Genomic DNA, 24510 nt, shown 5'->3' with positions numbered 1-24510 from the left:
AAAAACTGAAGTCTTCTTTGAGGAGGCTACTCAATTAAGAGGAAGATTCTTTCTGTACATATGTTAAGGTAAAAGTAACATTGTTAATTCATCAGAATAAAAATTGTGTAAAATGAATCTTTACCTGAGTCCAGAACCTGTCGGCAATATCTTTTTTATATTCTACAAAAAACTGCTTTCCGGTCTAGTCAACGTTCACAATTAGTATTTATGTGTAATTTGCCGTAATCGTTACTTCCTGTCATAAAGGGAATCATGAGAGCGGTCATCCTTAAATTTAACACCACATGAACACGCGTCAAATACAAAAGTTTAATAGTGTACAAATACACTATGCACGATGTACGTTTTGTGCATTTTGTACACCTCTGCCTCAAAAGTGTATTACAAGCTATAAACAACTTATTACTTTTCAATCAACTTAGCAAACTATAATAAACAGGATTCGAAATAAAACAATAGCTAATTTTTTTGGTTTTTATTTAATTTATACACATCTGTTTCCAATTATGTAGATAATCACCTATGTACATAAAATTACTCAATTTACAGTAATAAAATAATATTTTTTTTCATATCAATCATTAACACATGTTTTCACATAATATTTATTGTTTTCATTACTTTTTATTTACACACAAATAAAATTATGTACTTAACGCGGGCCAACCTTTTTATATTAAAAACAAGATTTAGCCGACAATTGTTTCTCTGGAAATTATATTATATGTCAGATTATATCAAGGTAAAAGTGGTATATTTTTCTCAGCCATTTATTAATATTAGATTGCCTAGCTACGAGCGCATAGTATATGGTGACAAAAAAGAAATGCGAAAACCAATAATCAACTTCTTACATTTTGCATCTAGCTCCCAATCAGGCATGCACAGTATCTAACGTTCGAACAATTGTCGGCTAAGTCATAAATAATAACTCAGTTATAGCCATATCGACAACAATTTATTATAATATAATTGCTTATGTGACAGAAGCTCTTAAAAAAATATTATAAAGGAAAAATCAATAAAATCTTTTAATAACTTCTCACAGTTTCTCACTGTGTAATGAAATCCGTACCTCTTTCAAACTAAAATCCCAGGAGAAGAGCTTCTTGTTGAGAATAAAATATTTACACCGCTACTTTATATAAACAAATTAGGCAATGCTGCACAAAACTTAGCTTAAACATGTCATGACAAACTTAAATTACATCACGTAATTAATAAATTCAACGTAATATTTTAGTTTTCTCATTACATACTATTATTATTTAATCATTTATCACGATAACAGATAACATCGACAATATCACATTATGAAATGTTTTAACATTACAACATAGATAATGGCAAATTAAAAGTTTAATGTCGAAGATTATAAAAAGTAAAATACTTTAGTAGTGCGCGAACCACACTCGTCAAAGGAACTTTGAAGAAAAAAAAATGGACGAAGTGGCGACATTTTAAAAATACAATGTTATAATTATTAAATTAAGGAAATTGCATATGCATAAAATCACAGCTACTATTATTGGTGTCCTCAAAGTTTGTGGTTCTCGGCTGATATAGTAGGGACCATTAAGTACTCCTAATTTCTGAAAGGCACTAGACCTAATCTACTATAGAATATCTGTACACGGCTTGGAAGTAAGGTTTTAATTACATTATAGGCAATAAGCACGACTAGCCAATGTCTTAAGCGAATAGATAAAATTACTTTCGAATGTCTAAATAGTACAGCCCGTCGGATAAAACTGTTATATACTTTCGCCAAAATGAGCACTTTCTACATTAAATGCAAAACTCATAATACTTATTTACATGACTTAATTCATAAGAATAGTATTACAATGCGTAGTTTTCTTTAGATTCAAAGCAAAGTTAATACTAAACTTAACTTGAATTGTTCTAAAATTTACACAACAGGTAATGTATAGTTCGTATTGATTCTCAGTATTATAAAATATTTATATATAAATAAATTGTGTGACATGTTTATTTCAAATTAATTTAAAAAACAGTGCTTGTTGATGTGACACTATTAATAACAATTATTAAGTATGTGCAATAATAGAATGCAAAATATCGATATAAATTTAGGTGCTGTCGAGCAATAATAAAATAACAACTATTGCGAAAGTTTCACAAAATTGTGGCACTTTATATTATGCAAAAAACTATTTACTCGAGATTCGAAAATAAACACGACTAAAACTGTTCTTTTCAGTTACCCTATTAAAAGAAACTTAAAGTTTCGGACTCTAAGAGTAAATTATTAAGTATTTATTATATTAGGTGCTATAATGTCGGCGATTTTTAATTTTTGACACTAAATTACAAATTTTTAATGCTGGACCTAACTTTAAACCCATATATTTCATCATCATATCCGAATTAAGAAGCAAAAGGGCTTTGCCATCAATTTCCTGAAACAAATAATTTTTGAATCATCATTAAATCAATACAACTGTAGATACTCACTTTTCAGGAGTGAAGCCCGAGGTCGGCCTATGAGCACGTTCATCTATTTACTAAGTCAGGACTAAATGAAAAGCGACTCCTGTCTGACCATGGCTAGGTAGTGTTTTTCCATTTTCCAACAGAATACACACATATTTCACTTGCCCCGATCCCTGAATACTTCTTTCGCTCATCCATAGTCATAACTGTCATCCACATGGATGGATACATTCATAACTGTTTTCATGCCTTCCCCTTCCGGAACGAGGCGTCACACGTCCACAACTTAACGTTCAAACACAAGCATGGACTCTAAAAGTTAATTTATAACTATAATATATATAATATATGTATAGTCCCGCGTGGTTCCCGACACCAATGCAAGAATAGGACCACTGCATCTCTTTCCCATCCCATGGATGTCGTGATAGGCGACTAAGGGATAGGCTTACATATACTTGACTTTCTTTATGTATACATAGGTACATACATAAAATCACGCCTTTTTCCCGGAGGGGTAGGCAGAGACTACATCGTTCCACTTGCCACGATCTCTGCATAGTTCTTTCGCTTCATCCATATTCATAACTCCCTTCATGCAAGCTCGGCAGTTTGGGGTACTCTTGACCTAACCCTTTGCCAGGCCTTCTTAATTTGATCAAGATACATTCGTCTAGGCCTTCCCACATCGACCTTTCCCTCCACACTTTCCATGTATATTTGCTTAGTCAACCTGCTTTCATTCATCCTTTCCATATGTAACTTATAACAAAAAAAAAACACTCACATGTTTCCTAAAGAGGTCGGCGTGAGCGGCCAACGCGTGATCCGCCGCCGCTATAAACCCGATGACGTCTTCCACCGACCAGTCGCTGGGCGGCGCGGCGGGCGGCGGCGGCGGCGGCGCGCCCGTGGTGGACGACGCCGGCTCGGCCCGCGACGGCGACAGCCGCGCCGACTTGCTGCCGGAGGGCGAAGCGCCGCCGTTCACGCTGCCGCCGGGTTCTTCCTGCATTTTATTGTATAGTAACACAAATTATTACCACATTTATATGGTGATGTTGTACCTACGCAAAAGTCAAACTTTTTTATGGCGCGAAAAGATTTGAGTGATTGAACCGATCAGAGCGCGCAATTTGAATCCGCGAACATTTTGTTTTTTGATTATAAGTTTAATGTCGTTTTTTATTGAACTTTCATTCAGATTTATTCGGCGGTGTGTTACGCTATTCTGCACCTTCGAATATTACAAAACTTTCATACCGTACACACTCGCTACACATTATTATCATTAACTTGTCTTCTCTTTTACTAACTTCTTAACTAAAGTCTTTTTGGGTTTGTACATTTGTTAACCTTCTCCTTTTAGATCGTATAACCGTCCATCGACCAATTTCGTAACTTCGTGTCTCTTCAAACCATGACATTAGCAGCATCACCGAAAGTCCGGTGGAAGCCATAATATGTATAGAAAAGAAAGAAAGAATTAACTGCAAAATTAATTTCATTCAAAAGCGGCGACGGAATGCACTTTTAAGAAAAGTTCTTAATTTGGTAACTCAGGTTTTGCATGAAGCAACCCCCATAATGCAACAACCTTTGCAGGGGAACCTAATCCATATTGGATCATAGTAAAAGCTGCACAAGATGAATATGCCTATTCTCTCAAATTTATTTTATGTGCTACACATAACAATATATAATAATCACTACTTGTTGTAACTGCCTTTCAATACTTACAATCTCCGCTTTTGGCCTTTTCACCGCAGAAGAAACATTATTAGATGTTGATTCCCCACACAGGGTGCATGGCCTTCCCGCTGCCTCCCCACTGTCTATTTCAATCATGCCAACACAACAACCCACACTGCTACATACTGCTTTGAGCCAATTTTTCAATTCCTCAATTGTCAACTCTGTTGGTACTTTAACTGTATAATTCTTTGAGCCTGTTGACACCTGAAAATATTTTTTTGATTAATAGATTAAATTTAATAGATAAAAGTTTTTTGATTATGGATTTTCCTTCATATTTTGGTTGATTCCAGTCAATCCCAATTGTATTCCAATACTTGTTTTGTAATTTGACATATTTCTTTTTTGTGCAATAAAGAGTTTACAAACAAACAAATAATAAGCTAATAAAAATACAAACAAAAGAATAATAAATCTAGTATTGTAAACTAAATCTACATTTTCAATCAAAAAGTTCGAAATTATTTAGTTGATGTCATACAAACCAAGGTGTCACAAAGAAGAAACCTTTTCTGCATCTTGTAATAGCAAATTAAAATATTCCATCACTCATACTCATCTCTCCCAATATGAATTTATATTATATATCCAAAGCTTACCTGTACATTTGTTATATTAGAATAGCTACTGGATGCAGTTAGAATCGCACGGGTCAGCCTCTGAGGATCAGGATGGACACTGAGCAAGTCTTTCACTAGAGCTTCAGCTGCCCCAGAAGGGCCCAAACCGGAAACGGAACTCGGTAATAAGCTGCTTCCTCCTGAACAGCTACTGCGGATGTGCAGTCTCACTGCCGCTACAGGAGTTGATGTTGGTGAAGTGCTTGTGTTATTGGAACCAGTGGAACCACCTTCAGGCAGAGCTGGATTAGGAATACCACTGGGACGCTTAAACCTGAAATTTTTATATGCCATCCTGTTTAAAATCAGTCACCACTACTGACTGTGATAGCAGAAAATATGCATGCACAGATATAATCTATCCATCAAATACTGCTCTAAAATGAATATTGTAGCTTGGCAAAAGAGTAAAATCACACACAAGCAACAAATGAAAAATATTATTGATAAGAAACATACCATTTTGATGGTGCTATTGCACTTTTTTGCCCTGGAGGCTGAAGCAAATGCCCAGCTCGGGCACACCACCCCACTGGGAATATATCCCGTGAATCATATCGGCACCAATAATCAAATGCACCTCTCCAACCATCAAAGGTAACATGAATCTGATCATTCTTTACAGCTCCCACTGTTGCACAGCATATTAACTGTGGATTCTTCTTATCAACAGCCTCCAACTTTTGACCCACCATGAACAGATTAGTTTTTGGAGTGGGAGGCTCAGACTGAAATACTTGAGGGGGAGCCATTTCAGCCCCATTCAAAGTCTTGAGCAAAAACATTGGCCAACTACTTGCATTCATACGAAAACCTAGTGGTGGTTGCAACATACCATCATTTTTCTCACAGTGCCCAATAGGATGAATGTCTCCTGCATCTACTAGCCTCCAAAAATCGTTTTTATTATCACTACCATCAAGCCTCAGTCTAAGCCGGGGGCCTAGAACACCCACAACAGTAGCTATACAAGTAGAAGTTAAATTGCGCGGATCCAATGCCTCTAATTTCATATTCACTTTAAAGTCATTTACAGGTGGAGCAGGAGCTTGCTTGAAACATTCTTGTGGTGCTGCCACACTATTGGTCTCCTTCATATATTCATTCCAATCGAATGCTTGATAAATATCATAAAAAGAGCTAGTTGAATTGTTATTAGAATGATTGTCTGAACCATTTACTCCATTTCCAGATTGCGGCGATGTAGTCCGCTTTTCATTTTTCTTTTGATATTTATTCAAACAATAAGTGGAACAAAAATTTTTGCTACTCGAAGGTGCATTACCTCGAATAACATTATCGCAATGCAGACAAGCGCCTTTGCTATACGCCTGTCTGAATTCAGACAAGCACGTCTCTGAACAAAATTCTTTTTTTCCATTTTCAGTCGGTAGAACGTATTTCAGAGGAGTTTTACTTTCACCGCACCAAGTGCAAGTGCGCTTCGGAGGTCTTCCAGGTCCACGTATTTTGCCGGGAGCAGGCCCAGACGAGCCGACAGTATTGTTTGACATCGTTCTGTTGTAACTGTTAGTTCATTATCATACACAGTATACGAAAGCAATTAGTAACAGTTTACATTATATATTCGATTACCACTAATGTGTGATTTCACAGAAGAAAGGACCCGTATTTTTCGCACAAATACATATAAACAACGTCAGAAACTATGACGCCGTTGCAACGGCCATGTTAGTTTTTTCTTATTTTTTATTGTTGCCAGTATCAAGAAACGAAAAAAACACAAATATGAAATCAAATCAGGTAAACTCACGCAATAACAATTAGCTTGTAAATCAGAAATGATGTAGTTTCCAAAAATAAGAGAGGAAAATTTTGTTATAGTGAATCGAGACTCACAAACGCCAAAAGTTAGTTTTGCGAAAGAAATTCATAAGTTATGATAAACATACTCCAATGGCACGAAAACCAAAAAGAAATCATAAGAATCCAGGGTAGGTAGTTATCCGGCTTTTTCACCCAAATGTTAGGGTACTGTTACACATGCTAGTTAGTAGCACGAAAGCATGCTACTTTTAAGCAATTGCTACTTAGTGGTACGTGTGTCGAAACATTGCTAATAATGAACATGCTAGTTTCGAGTTTGCTCGAAAATCGACGGCCGTGCGATTATTGGGCATGCTACCTGCAGCGCGGGTGGAAGAGGGCGTGCTTATAGCGTGTGTGAACAGGTTTACTTATTGAGCATGCTAGTATCGATCAATCGTTAGCAGTCGTTTTTCTTCTTATTCCTTGTTTCTATCTGAGATAGTTTTTGGACGCATTGCAACGCTACCAAAAGAATAATTCTATTCAACTCCATACGAATGGCTGTTTGATTGTCCATGGTTTCGTTTGAACTGACATTAAGCACACTATACTGAGACTGTTCTTTCAGAAGCATACTTAAAACTAGCATGCTTATATCAAGCAAATGTAGACAAGTGCAGAGCATGCTCGAAACAAGTATGCTAATGAGCATACTAAAAAGCATGCTACTAACTAGCATGTGTAACTGTACCTTTAGGCCAAACTCGCAAATCTTACTGGTCATTGTGTACGGCGACCTGGCACACTCTTGATGAGAGTCCGGCAACTTCGTGCACGTGCGTGGTGCGTACATTTGTCGCACTGTAAGTCAGAAAATTTAATAAGTACATGATAGATATCGAGACGATACGCGGCAACATATAGCAGTCTCGGACATATTATGCCAAATCAAGACTCACAAGTCTTAAACTTGGCATAATGGCCGTATCTATCATAAAACTCCTTATCCACACCTCATTATAATAGTCTTAATTATTTATATTTCTACCTTCTAAGCAGAGATGCATATATTTAGATGTAAACAGAAAAAGATTTATTTTCACAAGATATTGATTGAGTAGGTACTTTAATATGTACATGAAGATTAATTTACTTTAAGTATATTGACGTCATTAATTTACTTTAAGTTTATTGACGTCCGTGTGGTTCCCGGCACCAATACAAAAAAGAATAGGACCACTCCATCTCTTGTCCATGGATGTCGTAAAAGGCGACTAAGGGATAGACTTACAAACTTAAGATTCTTTTTTAGGCGATGGGCTAGGAACCTGTCACTATTGGAATCTCAATTCTATCATTATGCCAAATAGCTGAACGTGGCCATTCAGTCTTTTCAAGACTATTGGCTCTGTCTACCCCGAAAAGGATATAGACGTGACTGTATGTATGTAGGTACGTCATTAACATCAAACAACAGTTGACAATAGCAACTCTTGACTCCAACTAAACAGAGACTATACAGATTAACTACCACGACTCTCTGAATAAGAAAACTAACAACGACTAAAACAAAAAAAAAAAACCTTGACATTGACGTATTGATTAATAAAAATAAAGAAGATTTAAAGATTTATAAACAGGATATCAGATGTTCTACAGATTTATTCATGATTAGTTAAAATGATTTAATCACTCTTCGTAAATCGTAATCGTCTTCGTCTTTCACGGTTAAATATTTTTTTAATGAAACACTCATGATCACTAACTCACTCGTCTCTTATTGACTTGACAATTGATTGACATTGACGACAGACTCAGAGACTGCTGCACCTACCTATGTGCTGACACTGAATTGATATATTTTATTTAGGCAAATATACATATAGGTATATTAATATCTGTCATGTGCTGTACAGCTTCTTTTCTTCGAAATAATTAGAATTGAGGTTAGATTAAATAAAAAATTAGGTTTATTGGCGTTCATTCGATGGTTTTTCAATTATTGAAAAGAAAAATGTCTCAAAGTTTAATAATACGATTGATGAACAACGCTGAAGTTACGGAGAAGAAAATATTAGAATTGAAAAACAAGGTTTGCCAACATGCATTATTATTATCACGTCTATATTCCTTACGGGGTAGATAGGGCCAACAGTCTTTAAAAAGACCGAAATACCACGTTCAGCTGCATGGCTTCATAATGGAATTGATATTCAATAAGTCAGGTTACCAGCCCATCGCCTACAAGAAGAATCCCAAGCTTAATAGCCTTTCCATTAGTCGCCTTATTTTTTTGCCAACATTCTTTTGATTCCGTTCATCATGATACTATGTCGTCAAATCAATATAAGAACTTCTTACATACTAACTTATATTTTGTTTTATAGTTAGAAGAAGTAAAGAAAATCAAAATTCAAGAGAAAATAAAAGGCCTTACCAAAGAGAATGCTGAACTTGCGGTAAAAGTAGAAAAAGCTAAGAATGAACTTATCAGACTTGAAATATTGAATGGTAAAAAACAATATACAATACCTGGCAAAACAGCTACTGTTGCTGTAACCAATGATATAAATAAAAACAATGATGATAAAGAAAAGACTACCAAACCAGTGAAAAAAGAAAAAGAACCAGTTAAGAAAAACAAAGATAAGTCAAATGATACAACTAGTGATGTTGTAGATGTGCGAAAACTAGATTTCAGGATTGGTAAGATTGTAGAGGTGAACAAACACCCAGATGCTGATTCTCTTTATGTAGAGAAGATTGACTGTGGAGAAAACAAATTGCGTACTGTTGTATCTGGCCTTGTTAATCATGTACCCATTGAAGAGATGCAAAACAGGATTGTTATGGTTCTCTGTAACTTGAAACCTGCAAAGGTAATTAAAAAACTTGAAAGATTTTCATATACCTACAATGTTTGTAGTTTCATTCTTGATCATAAAAGTGTCACATCTAAATCTTTATACTGGATAGTTTGTGATTATGTGTACCTATTATGTGTGTTATATGTTTTTATGATCAAGGGCGCTTTGTTTATAATGTTTTTCATTTGAATAAAAAACTTCTGATTGGATCCTCCACAACAATCAACTGAATAGTGTTAAACAAAGGGTATCTACCAATTCTACCATGTACAAATTATACTACATTATTTTTATATCAATAGTATTTCAATTTTGATGTTTAATTATTTACATATCTATCTGATTTGCATGTTTATTCCAGATGCGGGGAATAACTTCTGAGGCGATGGTTATGTGTGCATCATCACCTGAGAAAGTGGAAATACTTTTGCCTCCAGCAGAAGCTGTGCCTGGGGATCTGGTTACATGCGAGGGCTACCCACGTGAGCCTGAGGCTCAGTTAAACCCAAAAAAGAAGGTGTTTGAAACCTGTGCTCCAGACCTAAAAACGAATGAGGATAAAGTAGCCTGTTACAAAGGAAACCCACTTGTAATTCCTGGTAAAGGAGCAGTTATTGCACCTTCATTAAAGGGTGTTAGTGTTAAGTAATTGTGTCTTTATTACTAGTTAAATAAAGTTTGTTTTGCTTTAATTTTTCATCAATTATTTACCCCTGCTGTCAGATAGATTCCAATGTTGGTGAACAGTCCTGCCGGTGGAAACATGTGACAGGATTGAGATGTTTACACAGTTGATTCTGTATTACCAGTACAAATAAAACAAAATTATAAGCAATGTCAACAATATATTATATTACATCTCTAATTTAATATGATTTTTCTCTAATAGAAATTGTTTCTATATCAGATTATAGAAAAATAGAAGAATGTGACAATGCAACATTAACTAAGAGACCACATAAAGCTTGTATCTCTCGGTGGTCCTGTTCACAGCTCGCACAAGTTAACATTACGAAAGTTAACACGGGGTTCAACTACATACCTAATTTACAGAGTTCTTATATTGTATAACATTATTATTAGTGATTAGAAGAATAATTTAGAAACAATCAATACCTTAATTTAGAAATTAAATAAGCCAATTTTTTTTTATACATCATCGCAATGTTAATTCACAGATTTTATATCACTGGTGATCAGAAACGTGTAAAAATGTAAAAAAACGCTAACATTTTATATTTTCAATTGACGTGGTTAAGGACTTGAAGCTCATGTAAATTAGGCATGTGTCTGTAACACACAATTTTCTGTTTCGTAAAAAACTATCTATATTAACATCATATGTCTGCGCCAGTAAGAAAATATTTCTTTACAATTAAATAACAACAGGGTGGGCAAGCTATGTTCTGTGAACAAGTAGATTTCATTATGACCATGTTAATTCACACGTATTAATTATATGTATTTACAAATTATTATGTCTCGTTATTATTGGGACAACACTATGCAAATAGAGCTTTTATTTGTCCCGACAAAGCAATTTCAATATTTAATTTGGCTGAATTCAGACTTTCTCAATGATTTGGGAGCCATTAGCAACGTCTAAACGATTTTTCAGTTGTCTAAATTACTAGTTAAGTGGTATGCACTTTATATTTGTTTCGTCAAGAGAGAGATGCACTTTCATATTACAAATCCTTTTGGCCTCATAACTGGACTAGTCTTTCCTGATTTACATTCCATATGATTTGGCTTGCTTATTTGAAAATTCATCTACAGAGAAACAGTGTCGATATCAAGAAATAAAGTGTTCCTTACAAATCTTACTACATACTTATGCCTAGAAAGATATCAGCATTTAACCTATTGATCATTGATCAGAATATTTTAAAATCGTTTGTACTCTTACAATGATTTAATAGGCTTTTTTAAAATAGCATTGACTTCCACTCAAACATCCCTACTTAAATGATCACAAAGAACATGAATACATTTTGTGATGTGTTCGGCAACAACAATACTTAAAAATAAAATATTACTTCTAAAGGATTCGATTTATAATATCTATATATATTATGCTATTATAATTAAGCATTTACTTAAAGTACTTACCAGCGTTTTATAGTCACGTCATTTGACTAAACATATCAATACTTACTAAATGTTTTGAGGCGACTATCGCCGTCCCGATATACTAAACGACCTGATATACAACAGTAATCAAATGATAATGTGACTGATTTGATTCAATTTGTCCGAAAAGCATCAACAAATCGGTCAAGCTTTATTTTGGACAAATATATTAATTTTTTTGTGATTTGCTGCTAATACAAAGCCAATAATTGTCAAGTGCATACTTTTACCAATAACATATTGTTTTTAATACTTTACCCGTTACATGTGCATTTCGTGCGTCTTTCTGGACAGATATGTAAATTTTTCTCTACTTAATGTGCAAATGTATACGAAGTTGTAGAAAAAGGCTTATTCACGGGTGAAAAAGTTAAATCATTGATCTAATTAATAATGTCATACAATTAGATAACTATTCACTATTTAACTTCAAGATCAATTCCTCAGTTGATAACATTATCAATAGAATATTATAATGTAATTTAATACATAGGTAAATAGTTATTTACGTCCAATTTATTTGGGGGTAGATTTAAACAAAGTTACATACAAAGTATTGACTAAAATAATGTCTTTGGTTACAATATAAGTTAAGTAAGTATGACGGATTTTCTCGTACTATAAATAAAGGGGCATCTACAAAAATACGATCATTTATTACTTACATAAACATTTAACGACATTTATATACCACATATTACTACTTTTACGCGATATTCAATGAAAGCTGATAACATAAAAAATCAACTCAACAGATTATATTTACAGACAATGGAAGAAGATAGTATATAATGGCACAAGTACAGTTAATACAAAATAAAATATAAGTTTTATATTTCATTATAACATTGCAAAAATATATAGTTTGTAAGAAAATTTTATAAATACATGTTAATCGAAAATTAACTTGGAATATTATTAACATACTAGCTGTGCCCGCGACTTCGTCCGCGTGGAATAGTTATTTCGGGCATCATATTTATTTTTGCAGGCGGTCACGCGTATTAGAAAGAACGCTGGTTCGCCGTATTAAATGTTTCGCTGCAAATTACTTATAACGACTATATCTCAAAACCTATTCGTCTGATTTATATACTGTAAATGGCAATTTTAGTCTACATGAAAAGCCGAAAGTAATAAACATATTTATTTGGATAAGGATTAATACTGAATTAAAAAAAATTGGTTTCAAAATAACTTATGTTTATAATGAAAAAATAATCTTAAAAAATTAACATAAATGTGGTTATTGTAAGTAAACCTTAAGAGATAGATATATGCTCTCGCGGACTTTTTTGTGGCAAAAAATGAGTACTTCACATCTTTAGTACATTGTTTTACTATATCTTTGTTGGTTTGCGCAGCGTTCGCGTGGAAAGCTCGCAGATGGCCGACTCATTCAACTTTCACCTGCATTGTTGACGTTTCCCGTAGGAAATCCGGGATAAAATGTAGCCTATAGCCTTCCTCGATAAATAGACTATCTAACGGTGAAAGAATTATTCAAATCGGTTCAGTAGTTTCTGAGATTAGCGCGTTTAAACAAACAAACAAACAAAACAAACTCTTCAGCTTTATAATATTAGTATAGATTATTGTTAACAGTAAAGAACCATAATAACAAGATAAATTACAAAAAATAAGGCATTCGTAAATGATAAAAGGTAATAAATATTATGCATTAATTGTCTTAGGCCCTCATGATATGAAATAATTGAACTAGAAATAAGTAGATTGACCGATATAAGAAACATTTCTACAATGAATTATGCAACACTTTCAATTATAATATGCAAATTCTTATTAAAAACGCTTTATTTTTAACCTTACACAACTAATGGATACTGCCTTATAAAAATATATAGATTCTCATTATTTTAAGAAAAAATAATCACAATATGTGTAGGGCAGGTTTACACATATATTCAGTAAAATATAATACTGTATAAAAATATTTTTTTGTAAGAAAATTATAATTTTCTATACATATTATATGAGACATTTAGAAATAAAATTTCGCTTGAATAGGATTTATAAAGAATAAATAGGTATCTGGATTTAAATGGCACAGTTAGACTAAAATGTAGTAAGGTGGGCGAGCAACTAAACACTAAAAATATTTGTTTCGCTTAGTATAAATATTTCCAAGGAAGACAGCTTTCGTCTCTCAGCAGCAGACAGTCGTTTGTAAATGTTCTTAAGATACGATCATGGAATGTACCGAGGCGGGTACTATCGCGATAGAGACAATAATCGTACTATCGCATTGTATTCTTTATCAGTTTACCTAGTTCCAACATTACAAACTTATGGTAAGTTTGTCGTCACATCTGACCGAAATGTGTAAGATTATCAAGAATTTCAATTCTCACTCTTCTGGATAATGTTCTATTTTAAAACCGTGTGTTGTCGTATAGTATGGCGATAAATGAACTTCATTCAAGACTCCATGGCCTAAGGCTAAAAGAAGTACTTGATTATACAAACATGAAAATAATACACAACTAACTAGTAACTTACATCACTAATTTTGGCGTTGAAATCAACGAGTTTATTTTAAGGATCGAGACGTCGAATCGCGGTCATATACTCGTACGTTGATAAACTTTTAATAGCATGCTTCGTCAACATAAAAGATAATTAATTTTATCATAGTCAATGTACTTAAATACAAATATATTACACCATTAAAGTTTCAATTTGGCTGATGTGGCGACACCCTTAAGATTTCCAAATAAATGCAAACAACATTAAATCTGATCACAGCTTTGTTGTCATTTGTTCTAACGGCTTCATAAATGCTTGAACATTTGCTCATTTATGCCAAATTAAAATATGGCTACGCAATTCCAAATATGCCATAGAAATATAATAGAAATGTATTTCACAAAATAAAGGAGTGATAGAACTTAGTCTTGCGTCACACACATTTGTAAATCCCAGAATGGCGATGTAGGGGAAAGTTATGGTGTCACAACCATAAATTGCGACGTCACAATCTCCATTATTTTTCACGCCAGTCTCATAATATTCAGAATTTTATGGAATTCCAAATTTAATGTTCAAATACCTTGTACAAAGGCGAGAACGTGTGTTCGTATAGAGAGGCCGACATCTAAAGTTGCGTCGGCGGGAATCGCCGCTGCGGCTTGCTTCGGCGTTGCGCTAGTGTCGACTGCGACACCGGGCCCAGGATCTGAGGCGTTAGGGGAGACGATGTCATAGCCTGGAAAAAATATATAAAATACATAAAATAAAAGATAGTATTCGGATAATCTTCAAAGGATTTAAAACTAAACATCTGTCTATTGAAAAAATGCTGTCCTGTTTGTCCATTCCTTATTCGAATAGAGTCCACTGCAGAACTTAGACCTCCCTAGCAGATTTCCGATTTGTTTGACCGGTTGAAAAAGGCGAACCCAATTAACTATATGCCTTGATGATTACCTGATAAGTAAGATCAACAGCTCTCCTTAGATCGGCTGGCGGTGGGGGGGCCTCCGCGTCTCCTAGGGGCTCCACACTAGGCGCCACTACGTTATTGTTAGACAGCCAGGGCTCTCTCAATAAGTCAGAGGCCGAGGGCCGAAGCCCCGGCTCCAATTGCAGCATGCGTCGGAGACAGCCTCGGGCTTCAGCGGACACACCGCGCCATACACCCGATGACAACTCCACCTGATTATGAATGTAATTATAATTGATTTCATAAAAGCTAAGAAAGTCGGTATGGGAGAAAAAAAACATAGTGTGTATGTAAGCTGCTTCTTCCGCGCAGGTTGTGGAAGTCAATTAAGGGAAACTTTAAAATCTTCGGATCCTTCTTGAACGTGATGGGCTAGCAACTCTATGTTTTAATATCAATCCAATACTTAGGCCATCAAGCTTAATATGATGTTTGTCTATTGTGAAAATTGACTTGTAAGGGATATAGCGATGTCAGTGTGATGTGACAGATAACTCGAACAATGCAAAGGGGTCTACTAATGTTGAAATATAAATATTTTAGAGTTTGAGTTGAAAAGATATTGTCTTATATTTCCTCTCTCAACCACTCGAAGCTACATAAGAGATATTTACGATTTGATTGGTACATATAAAATTAAACTGAAAATACTAATGTCTTAATCTTAGAAGATAAGAGGGAAATAACAGGTTTAGTTAATAATTTATTGACGCGAGTTAAAACTTTGTAGCAATAATTACAAGATAAATGATTATAATTCGTCGTAGCAATGACTCATTCAAGTATGAATTATTGAACCCATGACTCACTTTTCCGGATTCGATCCTTGCCAGTATCGCTTCCGGCGTGTCGTCGCCGGTAGACGCGAACGGCGTCCTCCCTGATAGCATTATATATGCCAACACACCTGAAATATACGTTTAATATTAGATTTATAATAAAAAATACACATAACTCTAAACCACTGAGCTTGCATAGAGTTATAATGTGGATGAAGCGATAGAAGTATGCAGGGATCGTGGCAAGTTGTACGAAATAGCCTCTAAGCTGGAGGGGTAACCCTCCGGGTTCGAAACGAACGTTCGGTCTGGGAGCGAAACATGTTTATTTTTAGCTTTTCGTTGATTTCAATTTGATTAATGATGAAGAAAATTTACCACTGGTTCGATTTTATAACTGACGTATGCCAGACCAAGGTTCAAGGTTCCGTTAAAGTAGTTACAGAAAATATGGCCTTCATTGTGACTTGGGGTATAATTTAACACGGCGTCACAAACAATTTTTTTTCTTTTTGTTGCAAAACTACAAAACAACATGAAGAAGGAAGTAATAAAGAATATAATTAGCCTCTATCAGAATAACTTTTCTTACGGTATCATGAGCAAATAGTCCTTTTTGCGTTTATCTTCATAATACAAAAAAAAAACACAGGGTCGCAACCTGTCACTATTTGAAACTCAATTCCATCATTAAGCCAATCACAAAATGTGGCCTATCAGTTTCTTTTGGACCTGTCGGCTCTGTCTACCCCGCAAGGGATATAGACGTGATTATATGCATGTCATACATACCTACATACATATAATCACGTCATAACCCTTTGTTTTGTTTTGTTTGGCTTGATGCAGGAGACCAAATAATATGCAGGAGATCTTTTTATTTTTTATCTTGTACCTACATAGGAAAGATTGTTTAATACGTACCTAAGCTCCAAATATCGCAGGCGGCATCATAGCCGGCCCTTTTTAACACCTCCGGAGCCACGAAATTTGCGGTGTAGCACGGTGTCATGAGCAGACCGTTTTCCGCACGCAACTGTTTCGCTAAACCGAAATCCACCAAACGAATGTCCTCGGGCTTTCGTTCTGATGTCGCGAATAGTATATTTGAGGGCTTGATGTCCCTGGAATAAAAGTATGATATTAAGATCGACGTACAGTCAAGGGCATGTCAACCTACCCAAATTTACTGCTAATTCGCATCTATTACCGCGTCATACAGTTCCATGCAGGGTAACTTCATATACCTACGGTTGACTGTATACTATCCACTCCCGCAAAAAGTGTCCCAACAAAGAAATTCGTCTGTTACTGTGAGCAGAGTTTTATATCTAATCATTGTACACTTTATTGCAATGTTAGGATCTATTTCTGAATAGTATACATCTGTAAATTACGAATAAAAGTGAAGGCGTCAAAATCATCCCGAGAACGTAATTAATTTATAGGAAAAACAGCGACACTTAATTGAAACGTTAAATAAAAAAACTTCGTAAATGGATTCCTTACCAATGTTACAAGGTCTTTTGAGCCTTGGTTAAGGTCTTACAACTTAAGACAATAGCTCGCAAGAATGACTATGACTATGCAATAAATAATTTATGCAGTTCACAGCTGTTGACGGGGAAAGAGAATAGACGTCACTCGCCACCTCTAGCCTCTGTTAATAGCATTGTAATCATGAACGTGCATTTCTATGACTTGAAGACGTTAGATAGATATAAGCTACATTGAACCGAGATACTAGGCTTACGACATTACTGTGGCTTATCTCATAAAACAGCTAAGCAGTTCCCGACGAATAAGAGCAAACTATACCTTTATTATACATTTTTATCCGAAATGTCAGTACGTTAGAACTCAATCTGCCTGAAGATACTCCATCTCTAAAGACAATCTTATCCGCCTTTTAAAAAATATTTAAAAAATCCTTAGTATGGGCGCCGCTTTGTGTTCTGGCAAGCATCGTCTCTGCGTTATATGTTCCATTAATTCACCTCCGCTAGATTTTAATTTGAAAATAAACGTACCTATGAACAACAGTATGCCGATGCAAATAATGCACAGCCTGAACGACATTCCTGAGTATGGGCGCCGCTTCGTGTTCCGGCAAGTATCGTCTTTGCGTTATATGTTCCAACAATTCGCCACCGCGACATAACTCGGTAACGGCGAGTATCCGACCGCCTTCCTCGTAAACACCGCGGAGAGTTATTATGTGAGGGTGCTGGCTGTATCTACAAATTGAATTGTAAATTATAGAAGTATTTAAATTAAGACACTTTAGCAATGAAATTTCTTTGGTTGAAATGTTGTCCATAATTATAGACGATTATTTGCAATGTCATGAGTCGAATCAATGCTAGCTTGTAAATGAGATAGGGCATTTTGAAATCGTTGATAAGGCTCCAATATTTAAAACTCTAAAGTTAAACGAAAATATTGTAACATAAAGAAATTAAAACAGACTTTGTCAACATACAATCGATGACTTAAGTACTAGCTGTTTTGTCCTTTCTCAAAGTAAAACATTTAACTGTTTAATAACAATGCGAATTACCTCAACAAAATTTCGATTTCTTCTCGAGGGTCGTACTGTATTTTTTCCATAATTTTGACGGCATATTGCACTCGCGAGGTCTTATGTTCACAAAGTCGAACAACTGAGAAAGACCCTGTGCCCAATTCTCCCATCAACCTAAAAAAAAAGATTTCAAAACTTACAAGAAAACTACTAAATGATTGCCTTCTCTCCAATAAATCAAGATTAAAAAATAGAAAACAACAAACGAATTGGTTAAGGAGTTAACAAAGTAATATGTACACAAGTAAAAATCAATGTTTTACGAACAAGGAAAATTAAACATACTCCCATTAAATTTATAAGGATGATCATCAATCTCTTGTAAAATTTATGTTTTCCTCATCAAATTTATATAAAAAAATCAGTTATATTTTAAGTGAATTTTTCCACTAATACCTACAAGTATGTCTACAATCAACGAATGGTATCTTAAATCATCGCAGACCAAAAGTACCTTCATATTCGCCCTCGGGAAAAATATGTAATTCTCCATACTCCATTATATGACAATTTTAATGAAGATTATTTCATTGATATAGTTATAAAGAGATGACAAACAAACTGCTGTACTCTCACATTTATAATACCAGTTAGGATGGTATAAATGGTAAGGTTTTAGCATAAACTTGGGCTTGTAAAACAACATACCTATACTCGTCAAAGAAATTGTTCCTGTTTACGAAGCCAGCCCAGAATTCTTCCGATGAGGACTTGTTGTTCTGCGACACGTGGTTTTGGTTTTGATTGTTAGTCATCGTTTTGGTGTCGTCGTCCAACAAACATGGCGCTACGAAACTGAAACCTCTGCAATAAAATGAAATTTAAAACAATGGTTAACTTAAAACCAATTATTAACGGTACAGTGTGCCATGTAGAGATATATACCCCTTTTGATACATATTCGGTACCATAGTTAGAACAACTGTAGTCGGCCTTTGTCTACATACCTACATACGGATACAGTACAACATACAGTTTAAAGAAACAACAAAAATATTTGTTTTGTAAGCGTATTCAAATGATCTTTAATGCTATTTCCATAGTTTTTTAAACTTTATATTGAGTTTTTCTTACTTAAGAACAAAAGTACCTAAGCATGTTCTATATACAGTAATGTACTTTACATTACCGCATATTGAACATATTGAGTCTTTCTTACTTATATGAACAAAAGTACCTAAGCATGTTCTATATGTATACAGTAATGTACTTTACACTACTGTATATAGAACATATTGAGTCTTTATTACTTAAGAACAAAAGTACCTAAGCATGTTCTATATACAGTAATGTACTTTACATTACTGTATATTTAACATATTGAGTCTTTCTTACTTATGAACAAAAGTACATAAGCATTTCTTATCTTTGATACGCCGCTTAATCGTGATATGATATAAGATAATTTAAGTACAAAATACGGCCTTCCTAGGTCATTTTGCAATCTATCTAACTGTTCTGGCAAAAAAAACATACATATATTTTAATATACAGAGGTGTCATGCACGAGAAAGAATTAATTTTTTCTTATAATAATTACAACAAACATAATATTCGATAGTTACTGTGGGTGCGATTACAACATAATGACAAAATCTTCAAACATTGATAATAAATTGTAATGTCAAACACCGGCTTATCGCATCATATCTTATCAAAGCTGTACGTCTCAGATAATTATGATACACTTATGCTTGCATAACAGTAAAAGAAGAAAGTAATTTTGGCAACAAACAACACATTATCGGATTCCAAATATACGTAGTCATAGCATCATCATTTCCACCGCAAGGGGGACTTTATCGGTAAGAAAGAAGTTGGCTACTTCCAAACCAGTAGCTATGAGGGTGGTGATATTTACATAACGAACTTGTGAAACATATTTTCCATAATATGTATGTATACCTACTTTAAAATATATGACTAAACAATTTGTTTGATTGATTGATATAGATTGATCATTGTGAACATTAAAATAATTATACTATTTTTATACTAAGTTCTATGGATTAAAATTAATTTGTTGCGGTTTCTCATCCTTTGACCGTCATAGAATTTATGGGCCGAGCCGAGTTCTAAAACTATAATGCGACCATATTTCCTGCTTCTATCTTTTTGTACTGACATAAAAAAACGGCGATAAAATCTCTCTAATCTTTAAAAATTCTAATTATTTACCTGAACAACTCATGCGCATTAGCGGAAGCGGGCACGCCCGGCGAGTCCCTGGGCGTGCGGCACGTGAACTCGGAGTCAAAATAGAAGGCGTCGTCCGCACGCGACACCGCGGGCCGGAAAGGTGGTATTACCTGTCAATTACTTATATACGTAAATAAATGTTTTGTTTTAAAACATTCTCTTTAGAGTGTGATATGGCAGGGTCAGAGATAATGACAGGTTGTTAGCCTCTATGTTGATTGACTTTTACCATCTGTGCAGAATGAAAAAAGCTGATATGGTAAATTTTTTGTTCACCACCTAATCGTTTTTGTTTGTAATGATTTGAATGATGTTCGGCAATTTCTGGAATGACCCCCTCCCATCTCCACTTCCTACGACCTTGAGTAAGCTTTGCATAACATTCTTTAACGAATTATGAAAATAAATTCAAGACCTACCTCTTTTCGTAAAAGTGCATCCCAGTCTATATTAGCAAAAAATTCGTGTTTTTTTATGTCTTCGATGCCGTTAGGGCCAGCTCCCAACCTAGGGAAATAACAAATCTTATAGTTTTCTTAGCAATATCCTACTACTATTATAAAGGCGAAAGTTTGTATGGATGTATGGATGTTTGTTACTCTTTCACGCAAAAACTACTGAACCGATTACCATGAAATTTGGTATGTAGGTAGCTGAAGACCCAGAATAACACATAGGCTTTTTATCCCAGAGTTCCCGCGAGATTGATAGGGTTTCCATGCGGACGAAGTCGCGGGCGGCCTCTAGTAAATCTATATTGTTAAAATTAAAGTAATTCTATTTCCTTTTTTACTTATTTTGGTTAGATTAATCATTATTCATCCGAATTGCTTGTCAATATTAATATATTATGTTTCCCGGAGGGGTAGGCAGAGACTACAATCTTTCCACTTGCCACCATCTCTGCATACATCCTTCGCTTCATCCACATTCATAACTCTCTTCATGCAAGATCGGTGGTTTCGGGTACTCTTGACTTTTCGATATTTTAATAAATAATTTGTTAATAAGTATAGATAACTTTGCTATTACTGGCTTAGTGAGAAATTACATATTACGTTGATTTATTTTCAACCGAATGGGAAAATATGGGGTTTTACGCGGGCAAGAGGCAATAATATTTGTCAAGTTACATTAATAAAACAGATAATCAATATTGCAAAAAGCGTGCACTGCTTTTTGTGTTATCAATTATCTGTTGTCTTCAATTATCTAGTCTGTTGTGGACTAAATGCTAACCTGTTTTGTGGATTCCGTTTAAACAATGCCCGCAGTAAGGATTGGGCCTCTTCGCTTAGATTTGCTGGCATACCGAGTTTAGCCTTTAGTATTTGTGTCATTGTTTCATGTCTTGTAGAACCGTGAAACGGTAGATTACCCGTCAACATTTCAAACTGTGAAAATACGAAGTAGGTTCAGTAAGGAATGATCTTATTAGCCAGAGGAAGTATTTCCAATATAATATTTAACCCTTAATTGTTCTAATATTATAAATTAAAATTAAATATTAGTTCATTCCTATCCATCAACACAATATCCCTTTCCACATAGTGAGTTTTTCTTTAGTAATGACGTATTCCTCTGAGTGCTTAGCAGGCATCAAAAATAATTGACATTAAAAGTAGCTTGACATAAAAGTGTTTAACAACTTACCATTAAAACTCCAAATGACCACCAATCAGCAGCAAATGTGTGCCCTCTTCGATTCACTACTTCAGGTGCCATGTATTCCACAGTACCACAAAAGCTGTATGCTTTATCACTGCTTGGAGGCAGTTTAGATAAGCCGAAGTCAGTGAGAGCTATATGACCATCCGCATCCAACAAAATATTCTCTGGTTTGAGATCCCTGTATATTATACCCAATCTGTGGACATGTTCTAATGCTAGCGCTAACTCAGCTAAATAGAATTTGACATCTTCCTCTGTAAACATTACCTAAAATCATAAACAAAATTTGATAAACAAAATTGACATTTACCTAGAATAAATTAGAGTGCCAAAAGATCTGCTTAAAATGCTTTGAATAAAATCTACAAAAAACTAGAAGTTCAGGCTTCTAGTTCTCTAGTTCATACTGAACAAAACAACAATATGCCAACTATCAATACAACAAACAACATGAATATGAAATAATAATAATAATCAATACTTTACCTCTTTACTTAGACGAGAAAAAAGGTCACCGCCACGCAAAAAGTCTAATATCAAATACAATTTACCAGCTGTTTGAAAAGCATAGTGTAATTTAACAATAAATGGATGGCCCATTTCAACCAAAATATTTCTTTCCATTTTCGTACGTTCTCGGTCCCTGACTTTTAATGTAGCTTTTTTAAGTACCTAAAATTAAGACTCTATATTTAGTGACATTGAACCATTGAATTGAATATAGGTATTGGAGACTATTAATAAATTTGTGGAAATCATCAAGACTATCAGTTATCAAAAACAGCTTTCAGCAATTAATAATACAGGGCAAAATCAGAGGTCACAAAAGACTGGGTAGACGCCGCTTGTGCTTGGTTAAAGAAACTATGTAAATGTTTGCAAATGAGTACCAGATCCCTGTTTAGAGCAGCAGCGGATAAAGTTAAGATTGCCATGATGATCTCGCACTTAGAGAAGTAGAAGGAACAATTGTACTTTTGTCGGAGACGAAATATTGCTCTTTTTATTTGACTGTCCATAATAAATAAAAAACAAAGTTTCTAAATATTCTATGTAGTACTATGGAAAATATTTACCTTCATTGCATATAGAGTACCCGCATCAGCACCCATGACTTTCCTCACTAAAAATACTTTTCCAAAGGAACCTTCACCAAGTACTTTGAGCAATTCAAATTGTGATGGATCTGCTTTTTCATGGCCTTCTTTAACAACATCTTGAAGTACTACTTCTCTCTCAAAGTTTATCTCATTATCATGGCTCTCAGTTGTGGATGCCTGGCGGGATTCAGCTGAATTTTCAACAACCATTGGAAGACTGTTTGCAGTCTGTGCAGAGTTACCACGCTAAAAATCGAAATTTAATTGTAAATTTTTTAACTTACTGATAAACTAAACACCAACTAATCTAAAAATATAATCTTATTTGTTGTGATATCAACAGTGATCAGAACACATTTTGGATAAAACCATAACTATTTTAAATAAAGTTATTCTAACAGGCATAAACAATTATTTACAAATAAAATACTATGTACTAGTTTTATTAAGTGATAATTAAAAAAGTAGCGATGCAATAAATTGGCGGGACCAAGTAAGGTGTCGCATAATTCAAGGTGGGGCTAATTGTTGTGTACAAGGTCAGATTCTGGATACCTACATATAAAATGCATTTAAGCACATTAGTTATTCATGTCATTTATTCTCAAGCAAATTAAAGTAAAACTTTGCCTATAGGGAGTCTTGGATTTAACATTGTATCAAAAACTAGATTTTTAATGAATATTTGCAAAATAAAAATGTAAGTGGGCGTAGCTAATCAAAATAAGTATGATAAATATATTGACCATAAATGTTACCTGTTGGCTGCGCGAATGATTTAAAGCGAATGAGTAATCTCAGTGGGAAAACCTTTACTAAATATTATTTAATTAGCTACGCAAACAATTCCACAAACATACCGATATATCGCCGACATTCTGCATGCGCCAGGGATCCGAAGAATTAGCCAAAGGCATGTTCGTATACTTCACAACAAGCACATTCAACAGAATTTAATAATACTAATACTTGTATAGGGTTTTTTCTTAAATTTTCATTTCTTCCAAAAATAAAAAGAATTTCACGCAACGCGAGCAAGCAGCTGGCTGTTTGACAGTCTTTTGGTGTTGCCATTACTTGGCCGAATCGGACCTTCAACCTTCAGTTCA

General features: G+C 34.7%; 3 protein-coding genes across 5 annotated transcripts; 1 reads left to right on the top strand and 2 right to left on the bottom strand.

The window, feature by feature from the left end:
* Positions 1–463: 463 nt before the first annotated feature.
* On the bottom strand, positions 464–8377 carry LOC106136982 (polycomb protein Scm). The gene is made up of 6 exons (XM_060945562.1): positions 7383–8377; positions 5295–6362; positions 4815–5109; positions 4201–4419; positions 3248–3469; positions 464–2426 (listed from the first exon to the last, which is right to left on the bottom strand). The coding sequence occupies exons 1-6, from the start codon at positions 7523–7525 to the stop codon at positions 2292–2294; spliced, it is 2082 nt and encodes a 693-aa protein (XP_060801545.1). The 5' UTR covers positions 7526–8377; the 3' UTR covers positions 464–2291.
* Positions 8378–8449: 72 nt separating this feature from the next.
* On the top strand, positions 8450–11959 carry LOC106136368 (aminoacyl tRNA synthase complex-interacting multifunctional protein 1). The gene is made up of 3 exons (XM_013336899.2): positions 8450–8697; positions 8993–9484; positions 9834–11959. The coding sequence occupies exons 1-3, from the start codon at positions 8593–8595 to the stop codon at positions 10119–10121; spliced, it is 885 nt and encodes a 294-aa protein (XP_013192353.2). The 5' UTR covers positions 8450–8592; the 3' UTR covers positions 10122–11959.
* Positions 11960–13791: 1832 nt separating this feature from the next.
* Positions 13792–24480, bottom strand: LOC106136337 (ribosomal protein S6 kinase 2 beta). Of its 3 annotated transcripts, none has more exons than XM_060945559.1 (14): positions 24262–24480; positions 23378–23647; positions 22788–22973; positions 22284–22568; positions 21870–22024; positions 21050–21137; positions 20610–20740; positions 19080–19235; positions 18408–18545; positions 17878–18084; positions 16772–16971; positions 15878–15975; positions 15053–15280; positions 13792–14831 (listed from the first exon to the last, which is right to left on the bottom strand). In XM_060945559.1, the coding sequence occupies exons 1-14, from the start codon at positions 24316–24318 to the stop codon at positions 14721–14723; spliced, it is 2310 nt and encodes a 769-aa protein (XP_060801542.1). In that variant the 5' UTR covers positions 24319–24480; the 3' UTR covers positions 13792–14720. The 3 variants fall into 3 exon arrangements, with proteins under 3 accessions (XP_060801542.1, XP_060801544.1, XP_060801543.1); XM_060945561.1 differs by lacking the exon at positions 24262–24480 and adding an exon at positions 24160–24196; XM_060945560.1 differs by lacking the exon at positions 24262–24480 and adding an exon at positions 24148–24179.
* Positions 24481–24510: the final 30 nt, after the last annotated feature.

The sequence above is a fragment of the Amyelois transitella genome, chromosome 8 (genome assembly GCF_032362555.1).
Source record: "Amyelois transitella isolate CPQ chromosome 8, ilAmyTran1.1, whole genome shotgun sequence".
Taxonomy (NCBI): Eukaryota; Metazoa; Arthropoda; class Insecta; order Lepidoptera; family Pyralidae; genus Amyelois; species Amyelois transitella.
The sequence above is the reverse complement of the archived record's forward strand: the minus strand, read 5'-3'. Positions and strand labels throughout refer to the sequence as shown.

What these genes read in the sequence shown, in the direction of transcription:
- LOC106136982 (XM_060945562.1), bottom strand. Translation starts at nt 7,525, where the DNA reads ATGTTGCCGCGTATCGTCTCGATATCTATCATGTACTTATTAAATTTT. An exon ending in GCAATAGCACCATCAAAATG is followed by an intron (nt 5,110 to 5,294) that starts GTATGTTTCTTA and finishes TAAAAATTTCAG; the next exon opens with GTTTAAGCGTCCCAGTGGTA. An exon ending in AAAGGCCAAAAGCGGAGATT is followed by an intron (nt 3,470 to 4,200) that starts GTAAGTATTGAA and finishes AATAAAATGCAG; the next exon opens with GAAGAACCCGGCGGCAGCGT.
- LOC106136368 (XM_013336899.2), top strand. Translation starts at nt 8,593, where the DNA reads ATGGTTTTTCAATTATTGAAAAGAAAAATGTCTCAAAGTTTAATAATA. An exon ending in TATTAGAATTGAAAAACAAG is followed by an intron (nt 8,698 to 8,992) that starts GTTTGCCAACAT and finishes TTTGTTTTATAG; the next exon opens with TTAGAAGAAGTAAAGAAAAT. An exon ending in GTAACTTGAAACCTGCAAAG is followed by an intron (nt 9,485 to 9,833) that starts GTAATTAAAAAA and finishes TGTTTATTCCAG; the next exon opens with ATGCGGGGAATAACTTCTGA.
- LOC106136337 (XM_060945559.1), bottom strand. Translation starts at nt 24,318, where the DNA reads ATGCCTTTGGCTAATTCTTCGGATCCCTGGCGCATGCAGAATGTCGGC. An exon ending in AAACGGAATCCACAAAACAG is followed by an intron (nt 21,138 to 21,869) that starts GTTAGCATTTAG and finishes TTATTTCCCTAG; the next exon opens with GTTGGGAGCTGGCCCTAACG. An exon ending in AATTTCTTTGACGAGTATAG is followed by an intron (nt 18,546 to 19,079) that starts GTATGTTGTTTT and finishes CTTTTTTTTTAG; the next exon opens with GTTGATGGGAGAATTGGGCA.